The sequence below is a fragment of the Dermacentor variabilis genome, chromosome 8 (genome assembly GCF_050947875.1).
Source record: "Dermacentor variabilis isolate Ectoservices chromosome 8, ASM5094787v1, whole genome shotgun sequence".
NCBI classification, from domain to species: Eukaryota; Metazoa; Arthropoda; class Arachnida; order Ixodida; family Ixodidae; genus Dermacentor; species Dermacentor variabilis.
Window position 1 is genome coordinate 71232427 of NC_134575.1, and position 23064 is coordinate 71255490.

A 23064-nucleotide genomic window follows, 5' to 3' on the forward strand; every position below is an offset into this window, starting at 1 on the left:
CCGACCTAACCCAAACAGAATCCGAACAGTAAACGCAACTATCGAGACGCTCGATAGGCATACAGAGTATAGTATCCCGCCCCCCCCCCCCCATTTTTCCACCCCTTTTTTAAACTGCTCTCCAGCGATAACGCGCAGCTGCGTCCGCTTTTGTGTTCCCCCGTTTCCTACATTCTCTCTCTCTCTCTCTCGTGCGTGCGTGCGTGTGAATGCGCGCCCATCTCCGGCCGCCTTCCGTTATATCCGTCGCGCATGCGGCGTCGACTGTACTGCACGTGGAATCGCGGTTCCGGTCAAGTTCCTTCCTGCGTCTCGGCGTCCCTGTTGCGTCCCAGGGCTCGTCGACCCTTCTCTTCCAACGCGCGCAGCGGCGGCACGAGATTGCGAAACGTAAAAAAGAAAAGAAAGATCCCGTAAAGAGCGTTCGGGCAAGCCATGCAAGCGCGTGGAAAACGGCCCGACCCTTGACACCCGCACGGTGTTGCGCTATCACTCCCCTTTCGGCGGTCGCTGCTGCTTCTGCCGCAAACGCGCCCGAGGCGTGGGGTGCGGTCGGGTTTTCCGGCCTGCGGCGTTACACGTACTACGTGCACGGGCACAGTTACCTCGGGGGGGACTCGACCATCGTGTACGCTGCTGCTGCTTGCTTGGTCGGGTCACAGCGTCGCCCATCTCGCTGGCCTGGGAGGTGAAGAGGGCGCGTATCTCTCTCTCTCGCGTTAGGTGGAGGAGACAGTGCGGGTGTGGTCGCCACAGGCAGACACGGTCGGGTTTCTGTTTACAGTATTTCTTTCTTTTTTTTTTGTCCTCTCCAGAAGGCTCCTCCTTTCCAAATTCGGGGTAACACCCCGTTCTGCCCGTGTCCGCCTCCCGTTTATGTACACTTGCAGCTGCTCTGCAGGCTGTGCTGCTATGTCGTTGAACAGCGCCCCGGCTATACGGTGATATACTCGGTTTTAGTTTGCGTATCGTGTTTGCATTTTACGTTTATTTACCGCCAGATTTTATTTTATTCGTAGCGCGTAGGCGATCGATGACTGCTGCCTGTTCAGTGTCTGCGTATGCGCTTGTTCAGACGCGGATAGCGCGGATGTTACGAATAGCGAAGCCTGTGGCTGGCCGCGTTTCTGCTTCTTGTAACTCTTTACTACATGTCTCATTTCTTTCCTTCTTTTTTTTGTCACGCGTGTGGGCCGTTTCGGTGGTGACGTTCCGGTGCGGCGTTGTAGGCGCGTGCTTTGCATAGATAGCGCGCAGCTAGCGTGGCCCGTCGTATATGCGTGGCCTTTCTCTCGCATTTTTGCATTTTCATTTCTTTTCGCGCACTTCCAGGCGGCGCGCTGGTCGCCGACCCTGCCGACCCCTTTTTTTAGGGAGAGCGACGTGGGCCGATTTTGGTGCCAGTCTCGCGCGGGCGGTCTGTCGTCTGTCATTCTGCGCGGCCCGGTTCCACCGTTGCGCTGCATCGCCTTCTGCTTCGCGCGTTCGCAGGGGCATCTGCAGAAAAGCGTTAAGGGTCGACTGCGACGGAATGTGGCTAATTTGGTCATCAGTACGTTGTGTGTATACTAACGAAACAATCGTGGCAGGGCTGCAGAGCAGCGTCTAATTTGCTTATTATTAATAGCCTTCAAACAGCGCCTAAGCAGACGGCGCCTGTATCAACCGGTGGTCGGCAGGGGCAATACATTCTGCACGCAGTCATCGAAAATAACTACAAATAACACTGCGACGGGAACGTGGCAGCGATTATAGCATGTTATGTGTATTTCAGAATTCTCACTACGTAGGCGACATCAACGCTAGACTTCTCCTGATCTCCCTTTTCCCCAGCATTGCAGGGTAGCCAACCGGGCTTAGTCCTGGTTATATAATCTCCGTTTTTCATTTGTCTCTCTCTCTCTCTCTCTCTCTAGCATCTGATCCAGGGGGGATATCCAACTCCCATATTGAGAAGCTTTCTCGACCTAGTCCACGTTCGCGTGGATTTCACTTAAGAAACTGACGCGCTGACTACGATGAGACATTACCGGCGCCGAATGATTCTTGTTTTCCGGCTTCGCTGTGGCCGGCTGGTCCGGTGTGCGAGAGGTTATATGTTACTGCTGAGACCCCCCCGTGGACTCTTCTTCGTTGGGGCCGCATTTTTCTCTGTCGCGCCCAGCTTGTGAGTCACACATTCTCGCTCGCCTGCGCGTAGCGTTGACTAAGCGCTGGGAATCCGCGCGGCAGCTTTCGCGCCGCCGGTGTTGTCAGCGGCAGAGGCGCCCGGATGACTAAAACGCGACCGCTGACGCGTGAACGGGGAAAAACTTTTGTCTCGCTTGTGTATGTTCGCGTGTTTGCGCGTTTGTTTACGCCGTCAACCGAACAGAAAAAGAAAGGGGGGGGGGGATGAGAAAGCTGCCTGTGCGGCAGGCTCTGCCGCAAGCACGGGTGCATTGCGGGAACACTCTCGAAAGGGGCCGGCGAGGGTGTTCAACCTTTTATGTATGTATACGTATGTAGGCCTAATTCTGTAACTTCCGCTTACCATATATACTGCGCTGAGCTTTATGCCTCAAAATGCTGACCTGAGTGCGCGAAATTTAACGGAAAATGTGTAGTTGCTTTCTCGATATGCTGGAGTGAGATATTTTAGAAAACCAAATATGAAATTATGATTAACTATACTAATTAAGCTATAACTGAAATAACATTTCATTGTATACAGGGTGTTTTTTTAGCTGCACCAAAATTTTAAAATTTGAAAAAATATAAATCACGGTAACGTTATGTTTACCATTCGAGTGTACACATTGGTGGCCTCTAGGTACAGAGCAATTGCCGCGCTTAGTGCGTGATTAGCGAAGTTACGGTAATTAACTTTCTAATTATCAACAATAGGCGGCTGCAGCAAATGAGTCCTTCGCGGGGCCCGTCCTCGACGCTACCTATCCCAACGATCAAATTTTGAATAGCGGAGTTCATGTGGGAGCTACGCGAACAATTAGTTCCCCTTGGCGGGCTCCTTGAAACCCAAACTGGCTGGCAAAAGAGCGCCTGTGTCGTCGATGTCGCCCCCCCCCTCCCCCACGCCTTTCGACACGTCTCCGAGGCCACCGCCGGTCCGGCCCCGCAAGCAGCTTGCGTTATCTCCTTGCTGTCTGCGGCGTTGGCCTAGCGCTTCAATGGCGGCGGGCCGCCAAATTTGCTTCGTCATTCCGTTGGCGTCAGTGTATGGCAGTAGGCAATGTCTATTGTGGCGTCTTTTGCGTACTGCGCTCTTTTCACTCTCTCAGCGCGCAATGGAAGATAAAGCTCCTGTGGTTTTTCGCGATTGAGCTTCGAACTGAAGTGTTTTTTACTTACTAGGAGATACTCATATACTGAACGCGTATGTCCTATATCTTGGGTCGCATACTGGTGGCATAAGCTCCTCGTACTGCGTAGTCTATTGTATCCCGAAGTGCTTTCCTATCTAAAGTACTCGCCCCTGACGTCAGCGTATTCTTTTTTTCCCTTTGTTCTCCGTCTGTCTGTATCAGCCTATCTCGTCGATCTCCTGGCGGCGTTGACATGTCAATGTCGCGAGCGCTCTGCAACGAAACGCCCTTCGCTCCGGCTTCCGAAGGCGACCAGTGATAATTGATCGATCTGATTTGATTACGTTGCATACCGATCTGCGCGTGCTGCTCGTGTACCTGTGGCTGTTTCTGTGTAAGGACGCAGCGTTATTCCGGTTATTGCTATAGTGGTCTAGGCACCGTTTCATTTCTAAACTGACGCGAGCGAGGTTCGTACCAGTAAAGGCATCGCCGTCCCTGCGGGGAGTTTTAGCGCGTCGTATGGTGGTTAATAAGAGGCAAGGACATTGCTTTGGGAAGAGGATGGAGTGCGGGGGGGGGGGGGGTATTGTTGCTTGCTCTACAACTGCGCATGCGCTGTGGCTCTTTCGTGCGTGCGTTATTTTTTTATTTAGCGCTCAGCGCTGTTTCCAAATCGTGACCAGCAGCTTACCGCTATCCCTAAAAACAATTGTGTGATTTTGCATGCTAAAACTGCAACCTAATTATGGGGCACCCGTAGCATGGGACTCCGCGGATGAATTTTGACCGTCTGTGGTTCTTTAACGTGTACCTAAGTGTAAGCAAACGGACGTTCTAAATGCGTAAGCATTTCTATGCTTACCCAACGAGAAAAACCACCCGTCCGTCCCGTAAGACGATCGTTTTCGAGATAGCGCCCGCAGCAGCGAGCGAATTCACCTTCGTGCTGCCTCTCACTTCAACACGAGCTACGCGGCGCGAACACGGGCACACGTGACTGCCACCACTCGGCGCTCTGTCGCCATTGCAGGTCGTTTTCGAGATAGCGCCCCCAGCAGCGAGAGAATTCACCTTCGTGCTGCCTCTCACTTCAACGCCAGCTGCGCGGCGAGAACACGGGGCACACGTGGCTATCACCACTCGTCGCTCTCTGTCGCCATTGCAGGTCGTTTTTGAGATAGCGCCCGCAGCAGCGAGAGAATTCACCTTCGGGCTGCCTCTCACTTCAACGCCAGCTACGCGGCGAGAACACGTGGCTATCACCACTCGTCGCTCTCTGTCGCCATTGCAGGTCGTTTTCGAGATAGCGCCCGCAGCAGCGAGAGAATTCACCTTCGTGCTGCCTCTCACTTCAACGCCAGCTACGCGGCGAGAACACGGGGCACACGTGGCTATCACCACTCGTCGCTCTCTGTCGCCATTGCAGGTCGTTTTCGAGATAGCGCCCGCAGCACCGAGAGAATTCACCTTCGGGCTGCCTCTCACTTCAACGCCAGCTACGCGGCGAGAACACGGGGCACACGTGGCTATCACCACTCGTCGCTCTCTGTCGCCATCGCAGGTCGTTTTCGAGATAGCGCCCGCAGCACCGAGAGAATTCACCTTCGGGCTGCCTCTCACTTCAACGCCAGCTACGCGGCGAGAACACGGGGCACACGTGGCTATCACCACTCGTCGCTCTCTGTCGCCATTGCAGGTCGTTTTCGAGATAGCGCCCGCAGCACCGAGAGAATTCACCTTCGGGCTGCCTCTCACTTCAACGCCAGCTACGCGGCGAGAACACGGGGCACACGTGGCTATCACCACTCGGCGCTCTCTGTCGCCATTGCAGGTCGTTTTCGAGATAGCGCCCGCAGCACCGAGAGAAAGAATTCACCTTCGTGCTGCCTCTCGCGTCAACGCCAGCTACGCGGCGAGAGCACGGAGCACACGTGGAGTTTCTGCTTGAATTTTTTAAAAATCTCGCCCGCATCGAGATGCGACCTCTAGCTCATGCATAACGCTACCGCGGCGGATAGTGGTATTCTTGTAGAGCGCACAATAATTTCATTTTACCTCTACTTAACCTATTCGACGGAGAGTTCAAGGTTAAATAATTGAGACTCAGAACAAGCCAAGAACAGCTCGACGAAGGATGTAACGTAAGATGGCAGGCGTAATGCCCGGAATGGGCCTTTACAAGGTTTGAGTAAAGAAAAAGAAACACGGGAATGTAGCGGGTGTGTATTAGATGCAGCAAGCGGGGGCAACCATTATCGTAGTCGACATTGAAAGCAAGAAGTAAAGTTCGGCTGACCATGTAATGCGTAGAGGGGTGGGTTGTTGGAGTAGCATATTTGGTGCATAGGGAACACGTACATGAGGGAGCTGACGGCAGAGAGCCAGGTATACCGTCCACGGGATCACTGCGGCGGTCGCCGTTGCTTTTCTTGGAGAACCGCGTTATCCTCGTCGGCGAAACGTCGGTCTCGCAAATCGAGGTCCCGTATACGTGAGTTTCGTTTACGCAGAAACGACGGAGCGCAGCGGGTCGCGAGCCAGAGTTCGGGCCGACTCGGGCCATCCCGAATTTAGTCGAGCGGGTCGACCGAGTCACTTCGTCCCTCACAGTCGCGAGCTGTCTCGATCCAAACCACGACCCGCTGGCGTTCACACGAACCGAACGGTCGGATTTCGGCCCGGCATATGCCGTCTCGCCGCCTCCGATTTAGTCGGGTTCGTGTATCCGTGCGTATGCGGAACGAGTGAGTAATTACGTGTATATTGTCGACCGTGCATCACGCCCTCTCGACAGTTATAGCGCTTTGAGACCATTGGCGCATGCGCGTCGCGTCGCGTAGCAACGATTTGCTTATTTTCACAACCAACTCGTTTCAAAAATTTCGTAAGCAGCGTCACGCGCCAGTTTCCTCCGCGGCTCATGTTGGAGATGTTTCTGAAGCGTGGCATCAGAGGCGGAGTGGAGGGTGGAGCCAAAAAGAAAAAAGGAAAAAAGAAATCTGCGTGCACATTGACCAACTAACGCGAATGGTTTTCCTCAGTGGCTGCCAGGCTTGAACTCCGTCTGAGCAATGCGTTCACCGTGCAGAGAAGGTCAATGGTCGTTTCGCCCGATCGGTGATGATTGATTGACACGCCTGGCTTGTGTCCCGCGTGTCTGGACACCGTTCGTTTACTTCTGTGGCCCCCACTGTATACACACCAGGACAACCTGGTTGTCTGCGCCAGGGGAGGAAAAAGGGAGGGCTCGCCCATTGTGCCCTACTAACCCTTACGTTACGCCGTCGCACAAAGGGCGATGAGAGGAGCAAAGCGGTGGCCCCGCTTTCGTTGCAGGACCAGCGGCGCCCCGAGCGGCAAAGCGGGGAGCGCATCCTGTGTTACAGAAGCCGAATCCTTCGCGTAGCACCCTTGCAACACCAGTTGAAACCGAGCGAACTTTGTTCTTTTTTTCCCCACCTCGGCGGACTGGCCTAAGTGGGGAAATCTATTCGCCAAATGACCGCATAGATTAGACAAAACCGCGGTGGCGCGAAAGCTCCCCGATAAGAAGCTCGCGCGTGAGTGAGCGAGGTGTGATAAATGGCCCGCGCCACTCGTGCGGCGCCCAAAAGGTTGCGAAGGAGAAAGTGTCACCCGAGCCACGTGACCTTTATCTACGTGCTATTAGTTAGATACCTCGACGTGCTTCGGGATGAGACAAAGAAGGGAGGGGGGGGGGAAGCGGCGTTGCTGGGGTTTCACGGCGCATTATCGGCATTACCGCATTGTGCATGCGTTGCAGCCACCGCCTGTAATGGCCGGGTGGCGAGAGGAGGAAGCAGCGCGGAAGTTTAGACGGCCGCCCAGAGAAGCCTCTGGCACGCATCCCACTGCTGCGCGTCGTTTTAGTCACCAATGGCTCATCGACTGTACGTAAACAAAAGTGTGCGCGTAGAGGTTTTGCGTTTCTCAAAGCGCACTCTCGTTTCGAGTCTTGTCTTTTTCGCTGCTAGGAAGTAGCTTTTCTCCGTTCACTTCCTCTGGGAGCCTCAGTTGGAAGCAGTTGTACAACCGTTTGGATCGCCGTCGCCGCTATACCTCGACGTATTTCTTTTTTTTAAATCCTCTTACTGTGAATGCTGATGTTGGACTTGGCTTCGCTCGCGGATTACGTCCGGTCTGGCACGGTTTGGCTCGTCGCCGAAATGGGACGCTCGTTTTCTCCCGACCGGGAACCGGCGATGCTTGTGCGCTATCGAAAGAGACTTCCGTTCTGCACAGGTAAGACTCCTGCGTTGCGCGAAAACACCCGAGTACTTAGATTCAGGTGCACCTCAAAGAACCTCGGGCGGTCCAAGTTATTCCGGAGTCCCCCCCCAGTATACAACGCGCCTCATAATCAGGTCGTGGTTCTGGCACGTAAAACCGCATAATTAGATTTTCTTTCTCTGTACATCGGTGTTCTGACTTTCTTTTGCGATGTGTTACTATTTTGCTGCAAACTTTATTCTGCGCTCACATTTGGCTAATAAACAGCTTGCACATTTCGACAAATCTTGCAACCCACTGCCTGTCTGTATATAAAGCACGGGAAACCTCGATTGCGGCCGAACCGTTGTTTGGTGTCGCCACATTTGTCGGCACTCGTGAAACTGAGCCATACGTACTACGTCTGCGCCCGTGCAGTACGATCTATACGCGTTCAGCTTCCAGACGTACTTTGACCATGGCGGCGCTGGCGGTTTCCCCGTGTGTTGCGTGACCCGGGATGCGTGTGCGCATGCGCATCTTCTTTTGTTCTCTTCCGCACGACCATGCAAATCTGGAGTAGCATGATAAAGCCCCTTGGGCTGCAGGGTGACCTCTCGCATGTTTCAGGAAACATCCTCCCTTTCGATCCTCTTTTTCCCCTGGAAGCGGTCTTCGGCGCAGCGCTCATCTTGCGGTGGAGCCGAACTTCTCTAAGCGAAGCGAACGACCCTGTTCGTAGGTGTCCGGCCGCAAGACGAACGCAAGATACTCGATCCCTAATCAGGAAAACCTGATTATCACTTTCACCGTTAACGTTTTGATGGAACACAATTGCAACGCTTAGTTAAGTTAGGGTTATTGTGCCTTTAAAACACTTCTTTTTAATCTATTTTGCGGGAAAGCGTGGACTCTTGCAGAACACGATGGCCAAACTCCTACTTCTACAATATTCGTGCCGATGCGGTAGTGCGAGGTCGCGGATAGCGAAGTGTCTTCTCGTATTTGAGTTGCTCACGGCGTACGATATGTTGCTAAGTGTGGACTTGGTTTTCTTATAATGCAGTGTAGTCATTCTTTACCTACTCAGCTAACTAGTTCATATGCACGCGACCTAAATCCATGACGTCACCGCCAGCTGGGGCAGGAACTTCCGAGGAGGCGTCGCCGCCTATATTTCCCCCCCCCCCCCCGTATTTTCTTTCTCACTGAAGCCTCCTCAGGTATAATTTACTAACGCTACTTAACTTACTGCTCCTATTTTCTAGAAGCTTCGGCCGTCTCTGCTCCCGGAGGTGTGCTTGTTCCTTCGAAGAACCTCTCGGCGGTTAGCCTTCCAACCACCGTCCTCTCCAAAGGCTCTGCTGCGAGCTTCTTGTCGGAAGCCGTTGACAGTTTCGCGCGCTTCGGATAACTCCTCGCTGTCTCCAAACGGCACCCCACCCCCCCTCCCGGTATTAATAATAGCCGTTTCTTCTTTCGCCTCCGCTCGTGCCGTTTTTGGACCTACCATTTTTCGAGCCCGCTGGAGCCAAGGGTGCGGTAGCTGCGGCCACGTAGCGCGCCTGCTTGCCAGAACTAGTGGAAGTCTTCGGTGCCTCTAATTCTTGAAGTCCCGTGGGACTTCGCCGCCGGTTATAGCGTGGTTAGCGTAGGTAAGAAAAAAAAAAAGAACAAGAAAGGTGGACGCAAATAGTCGAGCCCCCCATCCCGCGTGCGACTGCCTTGGCAAAACCCGAGGCCCTGGCGACAGCCGGAAGAAGCGGCACGCTTTTTTGAGATGTGTCCACAGCCCCGCTCTCGTCCGTTTCGCTCGCTTCGGGTTCTCTCGGCTCGGAAGGTGTCGATGGACGTGTGACGTCGGCCCTTGACTCTTCGTTGTCGTTCTTAGCATTCCTAAAAGGTACTGGCGGACCGGTTGACTATTACTGCTCGTGGTTATACTGGCCGCGCTGGGCTGAAGTGGCTATGAGGTTCTGTTACTGTGCACCGGGTGTCGTTGGTGTGCCACCAGGTGTCGCAGCGGCAGCATTACTCTTGAGCCGAACTGGTTTGGCTGGACTCGAAGGCCCACTGTTGTTGCTTTAGGACGTCAGACGCCGTACTTCATTTCTTTTTTAATTTAGTCTCTCTGAAGGTGCGTTTAACGCACAAATGAAACCTGGATTGTTGCATTGCGATTGTAACCACAGCTACTCACAGCTACGCAACGTTTACATTAAGACAAGAGGTGACTTACTTGGAGACGAAAATCGAGACAGAAGTTGCGCGATTCTTCCTCGACCAACGGGTTCGCTTATGTAGGCATCCTAACCTGCGGCGCCGATCTCGGAGGTCGTGCTCTGCCTGCTGCTGCTGCCTGCCTTGAGCCCGGAGTCTTCGTAGCGCTGTCTCCACACTCCCGCAGATAACACAAACAAAGCAGCGTGAAGGTCAGTGAGTTCTACCTTAGCAAAGTTTAAAAAACAAAGGCAATACTGCGCTTTATGTCGTGTTGAAATACGCATTTTCCTTCTTTGAAGGAAATTCAGTCGTTCAGCACTATTTGCCTATGCATCCATGTTATCAATATTAACAAATGAGCACTAATAATATTACATCGTCGGTCCTGGGGCCAGCAGGTGTAGCTAAATATGTAGGTAATATCTACAACACATCAGCCGTGACGCGTTTTTGGCTCAGCAACTAGTTACGGCGCATATAACCTTCAAAAGCACGCAGTCTTCGTAATGTGCGTCTATTACTCAGACAGAACCGTCGCTATAGGGCGTGGATTCGGACACCGTCTAATTGGCTCGGAAGCCCCTTCGTCACACCACCGTGTCGTGGCCACTGTCCAACTTCAGTCACGCTCATTGAGCCTGCGGGCCTGTCTCTCTATATATACGTTCTTTCGCGTAATCCACCCGACGCTTTAGCGATAATTCTCGGTCGCTAGCGGCGAGAAACGGGTTACCGGAGCAAACATTTGTTTCATTGTTTCTTTCACCAGCAGCGACCGCTAGCGAATGTTGCCGGTTTGCATATCTCCTCGGCATTTGCACATTCGTGCCGATCCACTCGCTGAACGGGTAGGCAGCCATTGCGTCCGAGTCGGCTGCCCTCGAGTCCCCGTGGGAATCTTGCGGCGTGTGCCTGCAGCCGTCAGCTTAAACGCACATACGGGCGAATTCGCGCGGGAGATAAATGTTCCCGCGCAATTGCGTGCTTGCGCGCGCTTTCTTCTTTTTCCCGCCGTTCCGAGCGCGTACTGTATGTGCAACGCGCCAAAATTAACCCGTTTTCTACTATACGCGCTTTTGTGTTTCGCTCCCGTTTATACTTTTCTCACATTGCGTAGCTCTTTATTTCGTACACGGAAGGCGACGGGATGTTTGTTGCCAGCAGTGGCGGCGTTATGATTCGTTTCGCTCGCTTTTTTTTTTTTTCTTCTTCTTTAGATACTGATGCGAGGCCAACGCTTGCGAGTCTGTTCGTAAATTGCGGCGCGATATATGAATGGCATCGGTGCACGGAACGGCAGTCGCTTGATGGAGGACTCCCGCTTTGTCTGCACACTTACTGATATACTGCTGTTATTCACGAGATCGTTCGTCGTTTTCACGCGATTCTAACAGCCGTTATATAGCGTGCACACGGGATTTGTTGAGCAGATGTGTCTGGGCATAATTTCCCAAGAGGTTCCAGTCCTTATTTATTTCTTTTTGGTAAAGTTTCTGCTTATTAACACAACACAGCGACAGTATCCGAAGCGATCATTTGTACGTGTTACGTTTTTTTTTTTTTTAATCGCTTGTGGGAGATAGGGTATAATTCTTGTCCTAGAGCCGAATTATTCGAAGAGGCGCTCATTTCTTGCATGAGAAATCGGAACGTATTCAAATAAATAACCGAAATTCGCTAATCAACTTAATTATATGCTTTACGGCAGGTATGACTACGAATTGTAGCCGGTAAGTTTGTAGGGCGTATCCACGTGGAATATACTGACACCAGTTTGGAGGCATGCGTCATAAAACTCGCCGTAATGAATTCACTGTTGTTTCACTTTTTTTAACCGAACGCTCTTTTATGCATTGAAGCACAAAAGTAACCGGGACGCCCACGTATTTTGTCCTACACTTCGGGAAATATCTCCAAACCGGTGTAATCCTGAAAATTCATTTGAAGTGAATACGTCTCGCAAGCTCACCGCGTAAAAGTAGTAAATTGCAGTATGCGCCATAAATTAATTATGGAATTACTTAGTGAATTCTCGTTAATTCGTTGCATATGTGTTTCGATTTATGATGCAAGTAATGTCCGGCCCTCTGGATGGTTACGTTATCTTACGTTACCTTCCATAGGCGAATTTCGAAAAATTCCGCGAAACTTACAAATGATCGCCTCGCACATAGCGTCGCTGTTACTGCTTGCGCCCCAGCTGCGCATGCGCCGAAACTATACGGAGTGGCCGAACTGCGGAAATATTTACACTCGGGGTTGATGCAGCTCCCTCTCGTCATTTTGGGGAACCACGGGATTTTGTCCGCTTTGGAAGCAGCCATCTTATTTGCTGCGCGCTGGCGATAAGGTGCACTTGTGTCGTCCGCTAAATGCCACGTGAACTTATCTGCTGTTGGATTCCCAGGTCACACTTTTTTCTTTCCTATAAAAAACGGAACGCGCCATCTTGTTATTGAACAACCATTCGCGCGCACTCGTCAAGCAAGGAATTAAGCGTTGCTCTTGAGTATCTCTTGCGTCGTTGAACGGAGCATGTGTTTGGTGGATGAGTCGCATGGTCGCGCGAGTTCCTGGTATATGAATTTTCTTTTCCCGTGCCGTGTTATTAGAATGCTTTATTATCGTTTCAAATACAAATAAAGACATTGCAAGAAATCTGGCCCGACTGTACCGTTACGAACGGGATCGGGGAAACCACGGCCCTTGGGCTTCTCACCGTGGCCGCTGCACTTCGTTGATTGCCGCCAATTCACCCGCGGAACTTGCGCTGTATTCGACCTCGCTTAGGTTGGCGTGAGGTCACTAGACGAGATGGGTAGCAGTAGGTACGTTGTGAAGTCCACGAATGGCCGTCGCTACCCGCCGTGGTTGCTTATGGTGTGAGCCTGCTATGCACGAGGTCGCGGGATCGAATCCCTGTCATCGCGGCGCATTTCGATGGGGGCGAAATGCGAAAACAGCCGTGTACTTAGATTTAGATGCCCGTTAAAAGAACCCCAGGTGGTCCAAATTTCCGGAGTCCCCCGCTACGGCGTGCCTCATAATCAGAAAGTGGTTTTGGCACGTAAAACTCCATACTTTTTTTGATGGCCATCGCTATCTAGCATAGTGAGTCAACGCGCTGGGGATGCCGCTGTGTCGCTGAAAGCTGCCGCTGCGACGGCGGTGATTGTTCGATCGTGTGATTGATGGGGGCCGCCCACTGAGGGGGTTCCCGATTAATTTAGACCCTCCCGAATTTCTCGCAGCTTGTGCGCCGAGTTAATTAGATCCCGGTATACGAGCGTGGGCTTTCGCGTTCCCCTTCTCCCCCCCCCCCCCCCCTCCCTCCGGGCAGACCCGGGCGCCACCTAACGCTTAGCCGTGGAACGTCTTGGCTGCTGACTCAACTTAGATCTGACTCGTGGGCGGAGTACCGTATATAGATGGGCATGGGCGTCGGGTATTTGCCCCGCTGTGTTGTTGGAGGCGATGCGAGGCTATGGGTTGAAGGATGCGAAGTGATATGTTGAAATGGAGCGCGGGAATTCCCCTCTCCCCATCTCCTAAGTCCGCGGGACTTCGTGCAAAGATAGCGTGAGTCATGTTGTCTGGCTCCGTTTATAGCTTTTTGTGTTGGAGTAGGAGAGTAGTATTTGTAGTTGGCTGTTTATCGATGACTTTACAATTGGCGAGGGAAAGGACAAAAAGGAAGAAGGGAACTTGCCGCTGGCAGCAGTCTATGACTGTCTAACATCCGAGAGGTGAACAGCATATGGGGGGAGGGTACGGCATTAAATGAAGGAGAGAGATAATAGGATAAATGGTAGAGTAAATGGAGACGTTGCGTGTGGGCCATCGTGGAATGAACAACAGAATGCGAGTTCTAATAACCCACTTCACGTTCTTTTACCCAGTTGGCGGTTTGCCTGCTATTGCTACTTGCTTTTGCGGCAGCTGTCTGACGAACTCGGCACAATACCAATGTCACTGTATCTATGAGAAATCGCGAAAGTGTCAATCAAAATAGGAAAAACAATTTCGTTATTAAGGAGCACCCCGGTCATACGGGCAAGTTGTTCCGCTGAAGCACTACGCCAGCTGGACATCTGAAATTCGCAGACAAGTTGCTGCTGTGCACATTAAATATGCAGAAAATTATTTAATGAGTTTTTGATAATAAGCTAGACGTCGGCCTTCGAGCTACTGCTGCGCTACCGCCATTTAGAAAATTGTTCTGTCAAGCTCCGTGCTCGCTTTTATTTTTTTCTGAGACGTACAGCGTACTACAACCGCTTAAACAGCCCGTCACGCAAGAAACTATATGCCGTGCTATAGCTATATGACATCGAGGAAAAGCTTCGGGTGTTCTTTTTTTTTTTTTTTTTTCATCGCTACGGGTACTTCTGTCGATAGGTGCTACCCGACCGCCGAGCAAGGCTTCCGACTATAGAGACAGACCTGTCCCCAGTTCGCGTTCGCACATTCTACACATTCGCGGTCGCTCTGCGCATTAATTAGCCCATTGTGAACCCTGCGCAAGCAAGTGGTCGGGCCCCAGGTGCGGTTGGAATGTCATAAAGTGCTCGCAACTGGCGAGAGAGCGCGGCAGTTACGATTGCGGCGTGAAGTCGTTTGTGAAATGGCCTTTGTTAAAGCCCTTTCTTTCGTTCTGTTTCGAATTCTCAAGGGAGCCAGTCGGTGCCTGTGAATTCATTGCCAACGCGTGTGAGAATGACTTCTTTTTTTTGCAGAGGCATATGGGTGTCTGTCTCGCTGAATGACATTTGTGGAGCGGCGTTTCTGTCGACTGTCTTTTTCTTTTACCTGCTTTTCGTTTGATGCGCGCCGAATATGAAAGGTTCCTTCCTCGCGTACACAGGTTCGCTCGGGTTTGTGTAGGTGCCGGGTCGGCGTGGAACAGAATGAAGCGGGGTGTCTCGAACACCTGCTCCTGAAATCCCCCCTTCTCTACCCTCGCCATGCACACGTTGTTGTAGTCTCCTTCACTCGCCGCTTGCATAGTGAACGAACCCGGTGTGATGCTATTCATTGAATTGCGAGGTATTCCTCTACCCGCGAGGGGTCGCGGGTAGACACCCCTCCTCGGAGGAACGGAAAGAGAGGAGGTTGGGAGGACGTAGCAGTGCGCTGAATCCTGAATGGAACAGATGATACAAACAGAAAAAAAAAAAAAATTGTGGCTTTATCACTTTAGCTGCCGTTTTAGTCCTGTGGTGTCACATTTGTTCTTCATTGCGCTGAATGCCCTGGAGATGGTAAAAAAAAAAAAGAAAAATCAAGGAGGATAGGTCACTGCGCGTGTGCAGCCAAGGCTATTCGGGACTGGAATAGTACGGCGTGTCTGGGGCGAACATAGGAGGCTGGGTAGGGGGTTGGACCATTGTGAAGGGGACACGGCAAGGCATACAGAAGTGTAGCACCCAAGTTGAAGCAGAGAAATGGAAAAGTATGAATATTCAAAGATTGATAGAAAGATGGCGGTGTGGGGCACAAATGTAAGCATTTGGGGTTTCGTTTTCGCGTCGTCTGCTGCTTCGCTCAAACTGTGCCCGGCCATATCGCGTGCATAATGGCGGCGCGTCGCTTCCACCTCCCGTGCAGCACAGCAGCGTTCTCGTCGAACAAAGAAACGAGGGGTGATAGTTTTGAGAGGGCGATGTGTGTGCGGGGTGGGGGTCAGGCCAGCAGCATCGGGCAGGTGAAGAACGCCAAGTGTGCTTCTCCCTCGATTATTATTATTCGTGGCGGAGGAGAAACGGAGGAGGAGGGTGGGCGTGCGCGGAGAGGAGGAAGAGGGAAGTAAAAGAGAAAACAAACATGGCTGCTGCCCTCCCCCCCGCCACTTGCGTGCGTGCGTGCGTAACGACAGGAGGTGAACGGCGCGGCCCCGGCGTCGCGTCAGTCTCGTAGCAGACGACGTGTGCTGTGCGCGTCTGCGCCCCGCGGCAGATGGTGTTTTCCCGTCGGGCTGCCGCGGCCGCTTGGCGTACGAAGAAGGGATGCACCCGCCGACGGATGTCAGCGTCTGTGAGTGGCTCCTCTGGACTTTTCCGCACCTATCCTAACTTCGCTCCGTCTGCAATCACGTGCTGTAGTTTCGTCTTGTCAATCGCTTCTCATTTACAGTATCCTAACTTCGCTCCGTCTGCAATCACGTGCTGTATTTTCGTCTGTCAATCGCTTCTCATTTACAGTATCCTAACTTCGCTCCGTCTGCAATCACCGGCTGTAGTTTCGTCTGTCAATCGGTCAATCGCTTCTCATTTACAGTATCCTAACTTCGCTCCCTCTGCAGTCACGTGCTATAGGTTCATCTGTCCATCGGCCAATCGCTTCTCATTCGCAGTGTGCGCTTACGACCAGTTACCCGTGATGAGAAATAGGGCAGCATCACGTAGCTTTTTCTCGTCAAGCTTTGTTTTTTATCTGTAGGCTATGTTTTTGGGTTATGGTATACGGTTTAGGATTTAAGGATTTGGGTTTAATGTTTAAGCACCGTATTCAGAAATGCATCTTAATTTGAAGCCCATGCCTGACTTGGTTTAAACGACGCCTGTCGTGAACGCACCAAAAGAAACTCAATGAGCTTCTTGGGCGCGTTAGCATCAGGCGTCACTTATATCAAGTCAAGCACGAGCTCCACGTTGCATTTCTGAATACGGGGTTTAGACTTTAATGGAGCCGATTTCGTTGGAAATTTTCAGTTGCCACATGTTTTGCGTCGGCCACTTCGGTTAGCTTACGGGTTGTCGGTGTCGCCTTTGTCAGGCTGTCGCGGACCTCGTGTCGTCTTGTTCCGTTAGCATCGCTGGTGTCGGTGTAGGGAAGAACGCTTCCGAATGGGGACCGATTGCTCGCGGACGAAATCTACCTTTATGATTGAGTGCGGAATTTATGTCGTTACTGAGCGACAGTTTTCTGAGCGCGTTTGTGCCGCGTTCAATTTCTTTGTCGTTGTTCCACAACTTCCTCCCGGGAATGCAGTGAACGACAAAACGGTGCATTGCAGCCCTCCAGTGATCTCCGCGTTGACAGCCAAGGATTGCAAGATGGTCATTGAAAAATAAAAAAGTAATTTTCCAGAGAGAATGCCGCAAGCGTGTGAATCGGCCTCAAACAAACTGCTGCGGTCTGTATCACGGTGGCCGGTAAGCCCCGATACGGTCATCCATGCCCCGTGTCTCAATTTCCGTTGTCAAGTTTACGAGCTTGCACACCCTTCCTTCTTTAACTTATCACGCCGTTTGCGCAATCGGCTCGGACAGTTTTCCCAGGCTCCGTTTCCCCACCTCCCCCCGTTACCGTGGGAAATCTCGGACGCACTGTAGAGATAAAGGCGCGCAGATCGTGATTTAGATTGGAACGCATATATATTTCCTTGTCCGAGGCCCCCCTTGCGCCTCCAAGTCGTTTGGTTGGTCACTCTCTCCGTCGTCGGTTACCGCCGTGCGAGTTTTGTATCGCCCCGAGCTACTCGTGTTTCTCCCAGCCGCGCTCCCGGGAGAGCCTTCGCCTTGAAACAAATATACGGGCGACCCCCGCGTTGTTTTTCGGTGCTGCTGCAAAGGCGGCTGGCTCCAAGGCCGTTGCTGCCGGAATTAAACGTGGCCTGTATCCATGGGGGGGGGGGGGGGGGGGGGGGGGGCTTCGCGCTTCCGTACTTTTTATTTTTATGCGAGCCAATCGGGGTGTACTGCGCGCGAGTCACGTGCCTGTGTCTGATTGTTCGGCCCAGTACACTATCTTTTTTTCCCCCGCAATTAATGCACGCTTTTCTACTTGCTCTGGGTCCTTCTCTATGGCAGGGTGCCGCCGTCGGAGCCCTTGGCCCCGCGTATTTTCGATTACTTTCGGCGGGGGGGTATCAGTTTCAGGGCGCCGTAAATTCGATAAGCGGATGCGACGAAATCAGTGACGCACTTCCCACGTGTGTTATAATATCGACAGGACGCCGGTAGCACTGTGTGAGATTAGTGGGGAAAGTGACCGACTGAGGACGGTGTATACTTTTAGATAATTTCGGTTTACTAGTTCTGCGTTGCGGTTCTGCGGTTTACGTTGCGTAGTATGGCTTGTCGTTGTTATGGATCCTGTAGGGCTATTTAATTTGCCTTTTGACGTCTACTTCACTGTTTCTTAGCTAGGTTCCTTCTTTTCCTTTATTTTTTTTTCCTTACTGAATACACATGTGCTGACGATATGGAGCTTTAGAAATAGACTACACTAAAAGTTAGGGGCACCGTATTGGCCAGGCGAACAAAAGAACGCATTATGCGTACGCAAATCGGCTTGGATACGCTGTTTTCTGAGGCTCTCCAATTTCTGACGTCCTCTTAATCGGTGTTTTCGCGTCGTCTCAGCGACAGTCAATGGGCGCCGCTTGGGCTGCTGAGCACGACGTCGCGGGATCGAATCCCGGCCACGGCGGCTGCATTTCGATGGGGGCGAAATGCGAAAACACCCGTGTGCTTAGATTTAGGTGCACGTTAAAGAACCCCAGGTGGTCAAAATTTCCGGAGTCCTCCACTACGGCGTGCCTCATAATCAGAAAGTGGTTTTGGCACGTAAAACCCCAAATATTATTATTATTAATGGGCGCCGCGGTGATGTGTGTTCATCGGAATCCTTCACACGGACGTAATCGGAGGCACGCCGGAGCTCAAGGTTTGCCGTTGGCTTGGGTCTACCGGTGATCTTTAACGCGCATCAAAATGTCAGTACGCACGGGTGCTTAAACGCTGGAATGTGGCATGCCGAGACACAGGAACGAATCTGCGACGTCGCGTCCAGTAGGTTAACGTCGTGTACTGTGACTGTTATTAAGCGTTAATGACGAGTACACGCGGTAACAGTGAAAAGAAAACATGCTGGTATGTGCAGATCTCCCTGAACGGGAACCGAGGGCCTCGATATTTCGTTTGGCACAACAACCACGCGAAGCCACGGAAGGCACAGAGGAAGTTACCTGCGGTTTGTAATGTAAATGTAGAAGTGATCAGGTAAAATCAAAGCGGACGAAATAAACTGGTAGACCATCGCGCGCGTATGATGAGGAAGACGTGGGCTTGGCGCCCACTCCTCGGTGAGCTGTCTCTTCGTGCACAAATTTCGTTTCCCATTACCTTATCGTCTCAAATAAAACTGCAGTTAATTTCGTTCATGCGCACCTCGGCTTCTTTGTCTGTTGGCTGCGCTTTAGTGGCGTTCCCCCTGTAGTGAGTTGTGCTGCACGACCAAGCCGCGCGAAAATGTTCTTCGGACACTATTATGCAGCCACGGCTGGCCAGCTCCGATGGTGTAACGCGTGAACGCGTGGAGAAACCCGGGGTTGCCACGGCGGTGGTTGTGGGGCGCCGTATATCTCTCGAATCATGCAGGGGGCGATAAGGAGAGGTCGCGTAACTTTTTTGCCACGAGGGGGCTGGGGAGGGGGGGCGCTTCCTTCGAGGCGAGAAAGTGGGTCGCTCACCCACCGGCGGCGACCTCTCGGGTCCCTCCCACACCCGACTCGTGTGTGTTTACCCGGCGCTGGCTTCAAGGTCGCGACGCTTTCCTCCCGCCTGCCCCTCACGTGCCGTTCCGGCAACAAAAAGCTGCACAGTGCCTGCATGGGCGGCCGAGGCGGCCACCTCGCCTCTTCCCCTTGCCGAAAGCGAACGTGGGATAATTGCTGTACGGTAGAGCCCGCATTCCGATTAGGGCGAAATGCGAGAAGGCGCTCGCGTGCCGTGTAATGTCTTGCAAGGAGCTTGCTTGGCAAAACCGGGAGAGACGCGAGACGACCGACCCGGTGACGACGCCGAACGTTTGTTTTGTAAAAGTTGAGCGAAGCCTTCTTGAGTGCGAGAGAGAGAGAGAGAAAAACTTTTATTGTTCAAATGGATTTTTCTGGTCGAGCAGTCGCAGCTCCTTTTAGTCCAGGGCGCCAGGTGGCGTCGACCTGGTTTACGAGGGACTGTTGTCCCGCCGCGTCCTGAGCTGGTTACCTGTGCCTCCCGTATTGCTTCGTTGTCTGGCGTGTTTTTATCGAGCGGGTGTGATTTCCAGTCCCACGTAACGCGTGGTCATGTTGGTATGCCGCCGGACCAGGGGCAGCCGACCCTGTGACGAGCGGGGAACGTCGCACTTTTGTGAAGCCTCCTTGAAGTTCGTACCTCCCGCGCCCGTAGCCTCGTGAGACGACGTCCTGGCGAGAGTATAGTTAGTTGCTCATTAATAAGCATTACATTGACATTTCAAGAGGAAATTAGGCTCAATGTTAGGCCCCCCAACACGGCGGAAATATCCAGAAGTCTGTGACGTTCCACTGACGCTCACGTTGCGCGGTAATAGAGCGAAATTGAAAAGGGGGGAAAGAGAGAGAAAGAAAATTGGCCGTGAGATTTGTAACGAAGCTTCCAACATGCACGCACACACAGGGAGCCTTGCGAGGATATATAGAGCAACCGCTGTTGGGTGAGTTGTACAAGAAGTCAGCTTCAACGTTAACTTAGACAAAGACGATTGTCGCAGCGATATCTGGGTTTGGGCGAGTTGCTCCATTTCGACAGTGTCCTTAAAACCGCTCTACGGACGACCAAGAAAAAATACGCAAACGACACAGCGGCCCCGTCCTGTCGGTTTTGCAGTAATCGTCCGTAGCGCTGTTTTAAGGACACTTTCTCGATTATCGTCTATGTCTTCGTCTACATTGCGCCGACGTTATCGTGCACAACCCCGCAAGAATGTTTCACGTCAGTCTGAGCAGTGTAGCGTCCCTCTTTAATTGTCCCTGCTAAAGGTACACCCCTTTCTCTCGTTCCTCGTAAAGTAACCGCGGCGCTTTTCCAGCGCTACATTTAGCGGTGCCTGTTTCGGGTGAAATTTCCCTGGATCCTGGCGTATACCTGCGACCCACGCGCGTGCACCGCCGCGGTTCTTCGTCTGTCGCTATGTGCAGCAACCAGCCTAGGAGGAGGAGGAGGAGGAGGAGGAAAGAGGAGGAATTTTTGAATGTCCGCCAGCGTTGTTCCGGGAGGGCCCCGCCCGTGCGTCCGCGTGCATTGCTTTCGGCTCCGTGCTCCGAGGGCTGGACCGGGCAGGGAGAAGGCACGCTCGCTCGCTCGTCCACGTTCGTCTGGGTATAATGCGCACCGTATATATATATATATATATATATATATATATATATATATATATATATACACGTCGATCCTGTAGCCTCCCCTCCCGCGCCTCATCATAAGTTTATATCATCTCCGTGCGAACATGCAATGCGCTTGCCGAGGTGTATGCGGAGGGGGGAAAATAAGAAAGATAAAAAAATAAACGACGTTAGCAATGGTGTGTGCGCGCCGGCTACCTTGGCTTGGTTCTCTTCGATTGCTCACTTCGTGGTGAAGGGCAGTGGTCTGGTCTTCGGCGGTCGAGTGCGAGTTCTAACTTCTCCGGGACGTGCTCCCTTCTTTGTTTGCTTGCTTGTTTGCTTCTTTCCAGACCGAGATCTCCTTTTGCTCGGGCACAGCCGTTTCCCCGCGCCATCGTCTTGAGAGCCAACGAGGGAATTTCCCTTAACATACGACCGAACAGGCGTTCCAGAATGATTCGAGACATCCAGTGTCATCATTGGTTCTTAAAGGTGGTTCTCTCGCGCGCGCGCGCGCGTGTGTGTGTGTGTGTGCGTGAGTGTGCACATGCGATTATATTGAATAACGTGACACTACATGCGCCTTTGCGTTAACTTGCCTCCCCAGCTCGCTGGTTGGAACCTTTCCAAGGGCTACGCCGATGCGTCCGCTCCGTGACGCGTCGTGCGATGGCCGTACGGAGACGTCCGACGAGCACAAACAAACGCGCCCCAGAATTTCGCGCTCCGACGACTCCTCCGCGCGACCTGCTTCTCGTATTATTTTTATTCCCGAGAAAAAAAAAATCGCCCGACAGACTCCGCGAACGTGACCGACCTGGATTTGTGAGCGCGCCCATTCATCGATTCCGCACGCGCTCGGTTTCTTTCTCTTCAACCCCGTGGGAAGACGCGCGCCGTGGCCGCTTGCTGCTCGCGCCAGTATATACGCGTGGTCGTCTTCGCCGCGGTGATCGAAGTAGGTGGGAGGAGGAGGAGGAGGAGGCCTCACGGAATCCGCTCCGTGTAACTACCTCGGCTCACGCGCGTTTGTGCGTGGTTTCGCGTCCCCCCCCCCCCTCCCCCGCCCCTCCTTCATCCCCTACCGAGTTCGTGCTCGGCTCGAGGTCGGGCCCGGAGCCATCGGCAGCAGCAGCCGTTGCGCCAACGCCGAGAGCGTCGTGTGGCGCGGTGACCTTTGTTGCCGTTTTCTAAAAGCGTGGTCTTTTCTTGCGCAATCGCCGCCGCCGACGGCGTCTCCCGCCGAGATTCTCCGCGTGCCTCTTCTTCTTCGTCGCCCACCTCTCTCAGCACTTTGGCATCGGCCCTGTTTTGTGGACCTGAATGGAGGCGGTAGGTCTTGTTGTTGTTGTTGCTGCTGCTGTGGCTGCCAGTGGTCTTTGTTCCTTTTGTGGAGATGGCCGGTCCGTGCCCCTTCCGAAATAGAGAAGCGGAAGAAAGAGAGAAAGGAAGAAAACGAAACAGTTCTTGTGGAGTAGTGGCGGTGTCACTGAAGTTTTCCAGGCCCGGGGAAACGCTGCCACGTGGGGGGCAACTGCGCACGCTTTTAGCGTCTGAAGGCTGGCGCTATTGCGGCAAACGAACGGGGTGACAGAAAAAAGAAAGAAACCACGAGAATCTCGACGCATCGCCGACCCACCCCTGGGGCGTTCCCGGGGTATCCTTTATTTATTTCTTTTTGGGGCTCACGTTTAATCGACTTCTACCGCGGTATAACAATCGGTGTCGGTGTGATTCCGTCAAAATGCAGGCGGAGGATGCTCGCGAAGCGGATAATAAAACTGCGATTATGCAACACTATATTTCTTTTTTTTTTGGCGCGGGCACTGGTTGTGAAACACTGAATACACGCCCGTCGCAGTGTATATGTACGAACAATAATATTAACCCGCCCTTAAATTACAGCCAGCATACAAGTAATGTCAAAGTGTACAGGTATCGCAAAATTGCAAGTTCTCTTCGTTTTTCACTCGTTCGCGTTCCTCGATCAATATACTCAGTAGGCGGAGTGATCCGTTACGAAAACCTGCTGCCCGATTGCGCGGGAGATCGAAGGTGCCCATGGTGAGAAGTCAGGTTCACCGTTCGCCCAGCTGTTGTCTGTCTTAACAATGCGTGTTCGATGCAATTCTATTAAAGTGTGCTGAAATATCAGTATTCTAGTGCACTTTA

General features: G+C 52.4%; 1 protein-coding gene across 5 annotated transcripts in view; it reads left to right on the forward strand.

The window, feature by feature from the left end:
* The window catches only part of step (cytohesin steppke), an 87285-nt gene that overhangs the window by 33472 nt on the left and 30749 nt on the right, over positions 1-23064 (forward strand). The window contains exon 1 of one of the 5 annotated variants that reach the window (XM_075702356.1): positions 7446-7571. The exons of 3 other annotated variants lie outside the window; for them this stretch is intronic. In XM_075702356.1, the coding sequence (XP_075558471.1) occupies positions 7496-7571 (76 nt within the window). In that variant the 5' untranslated portion in view covers positions 7446-7495. Of the gene's footprint in view, positions 1-7445; positions 7572-15645; positions 15795-23064 lie in introns of those variants that run through there. One more of the 5 variants, XM_075702361.1, reaches the window with a different exon arrangement.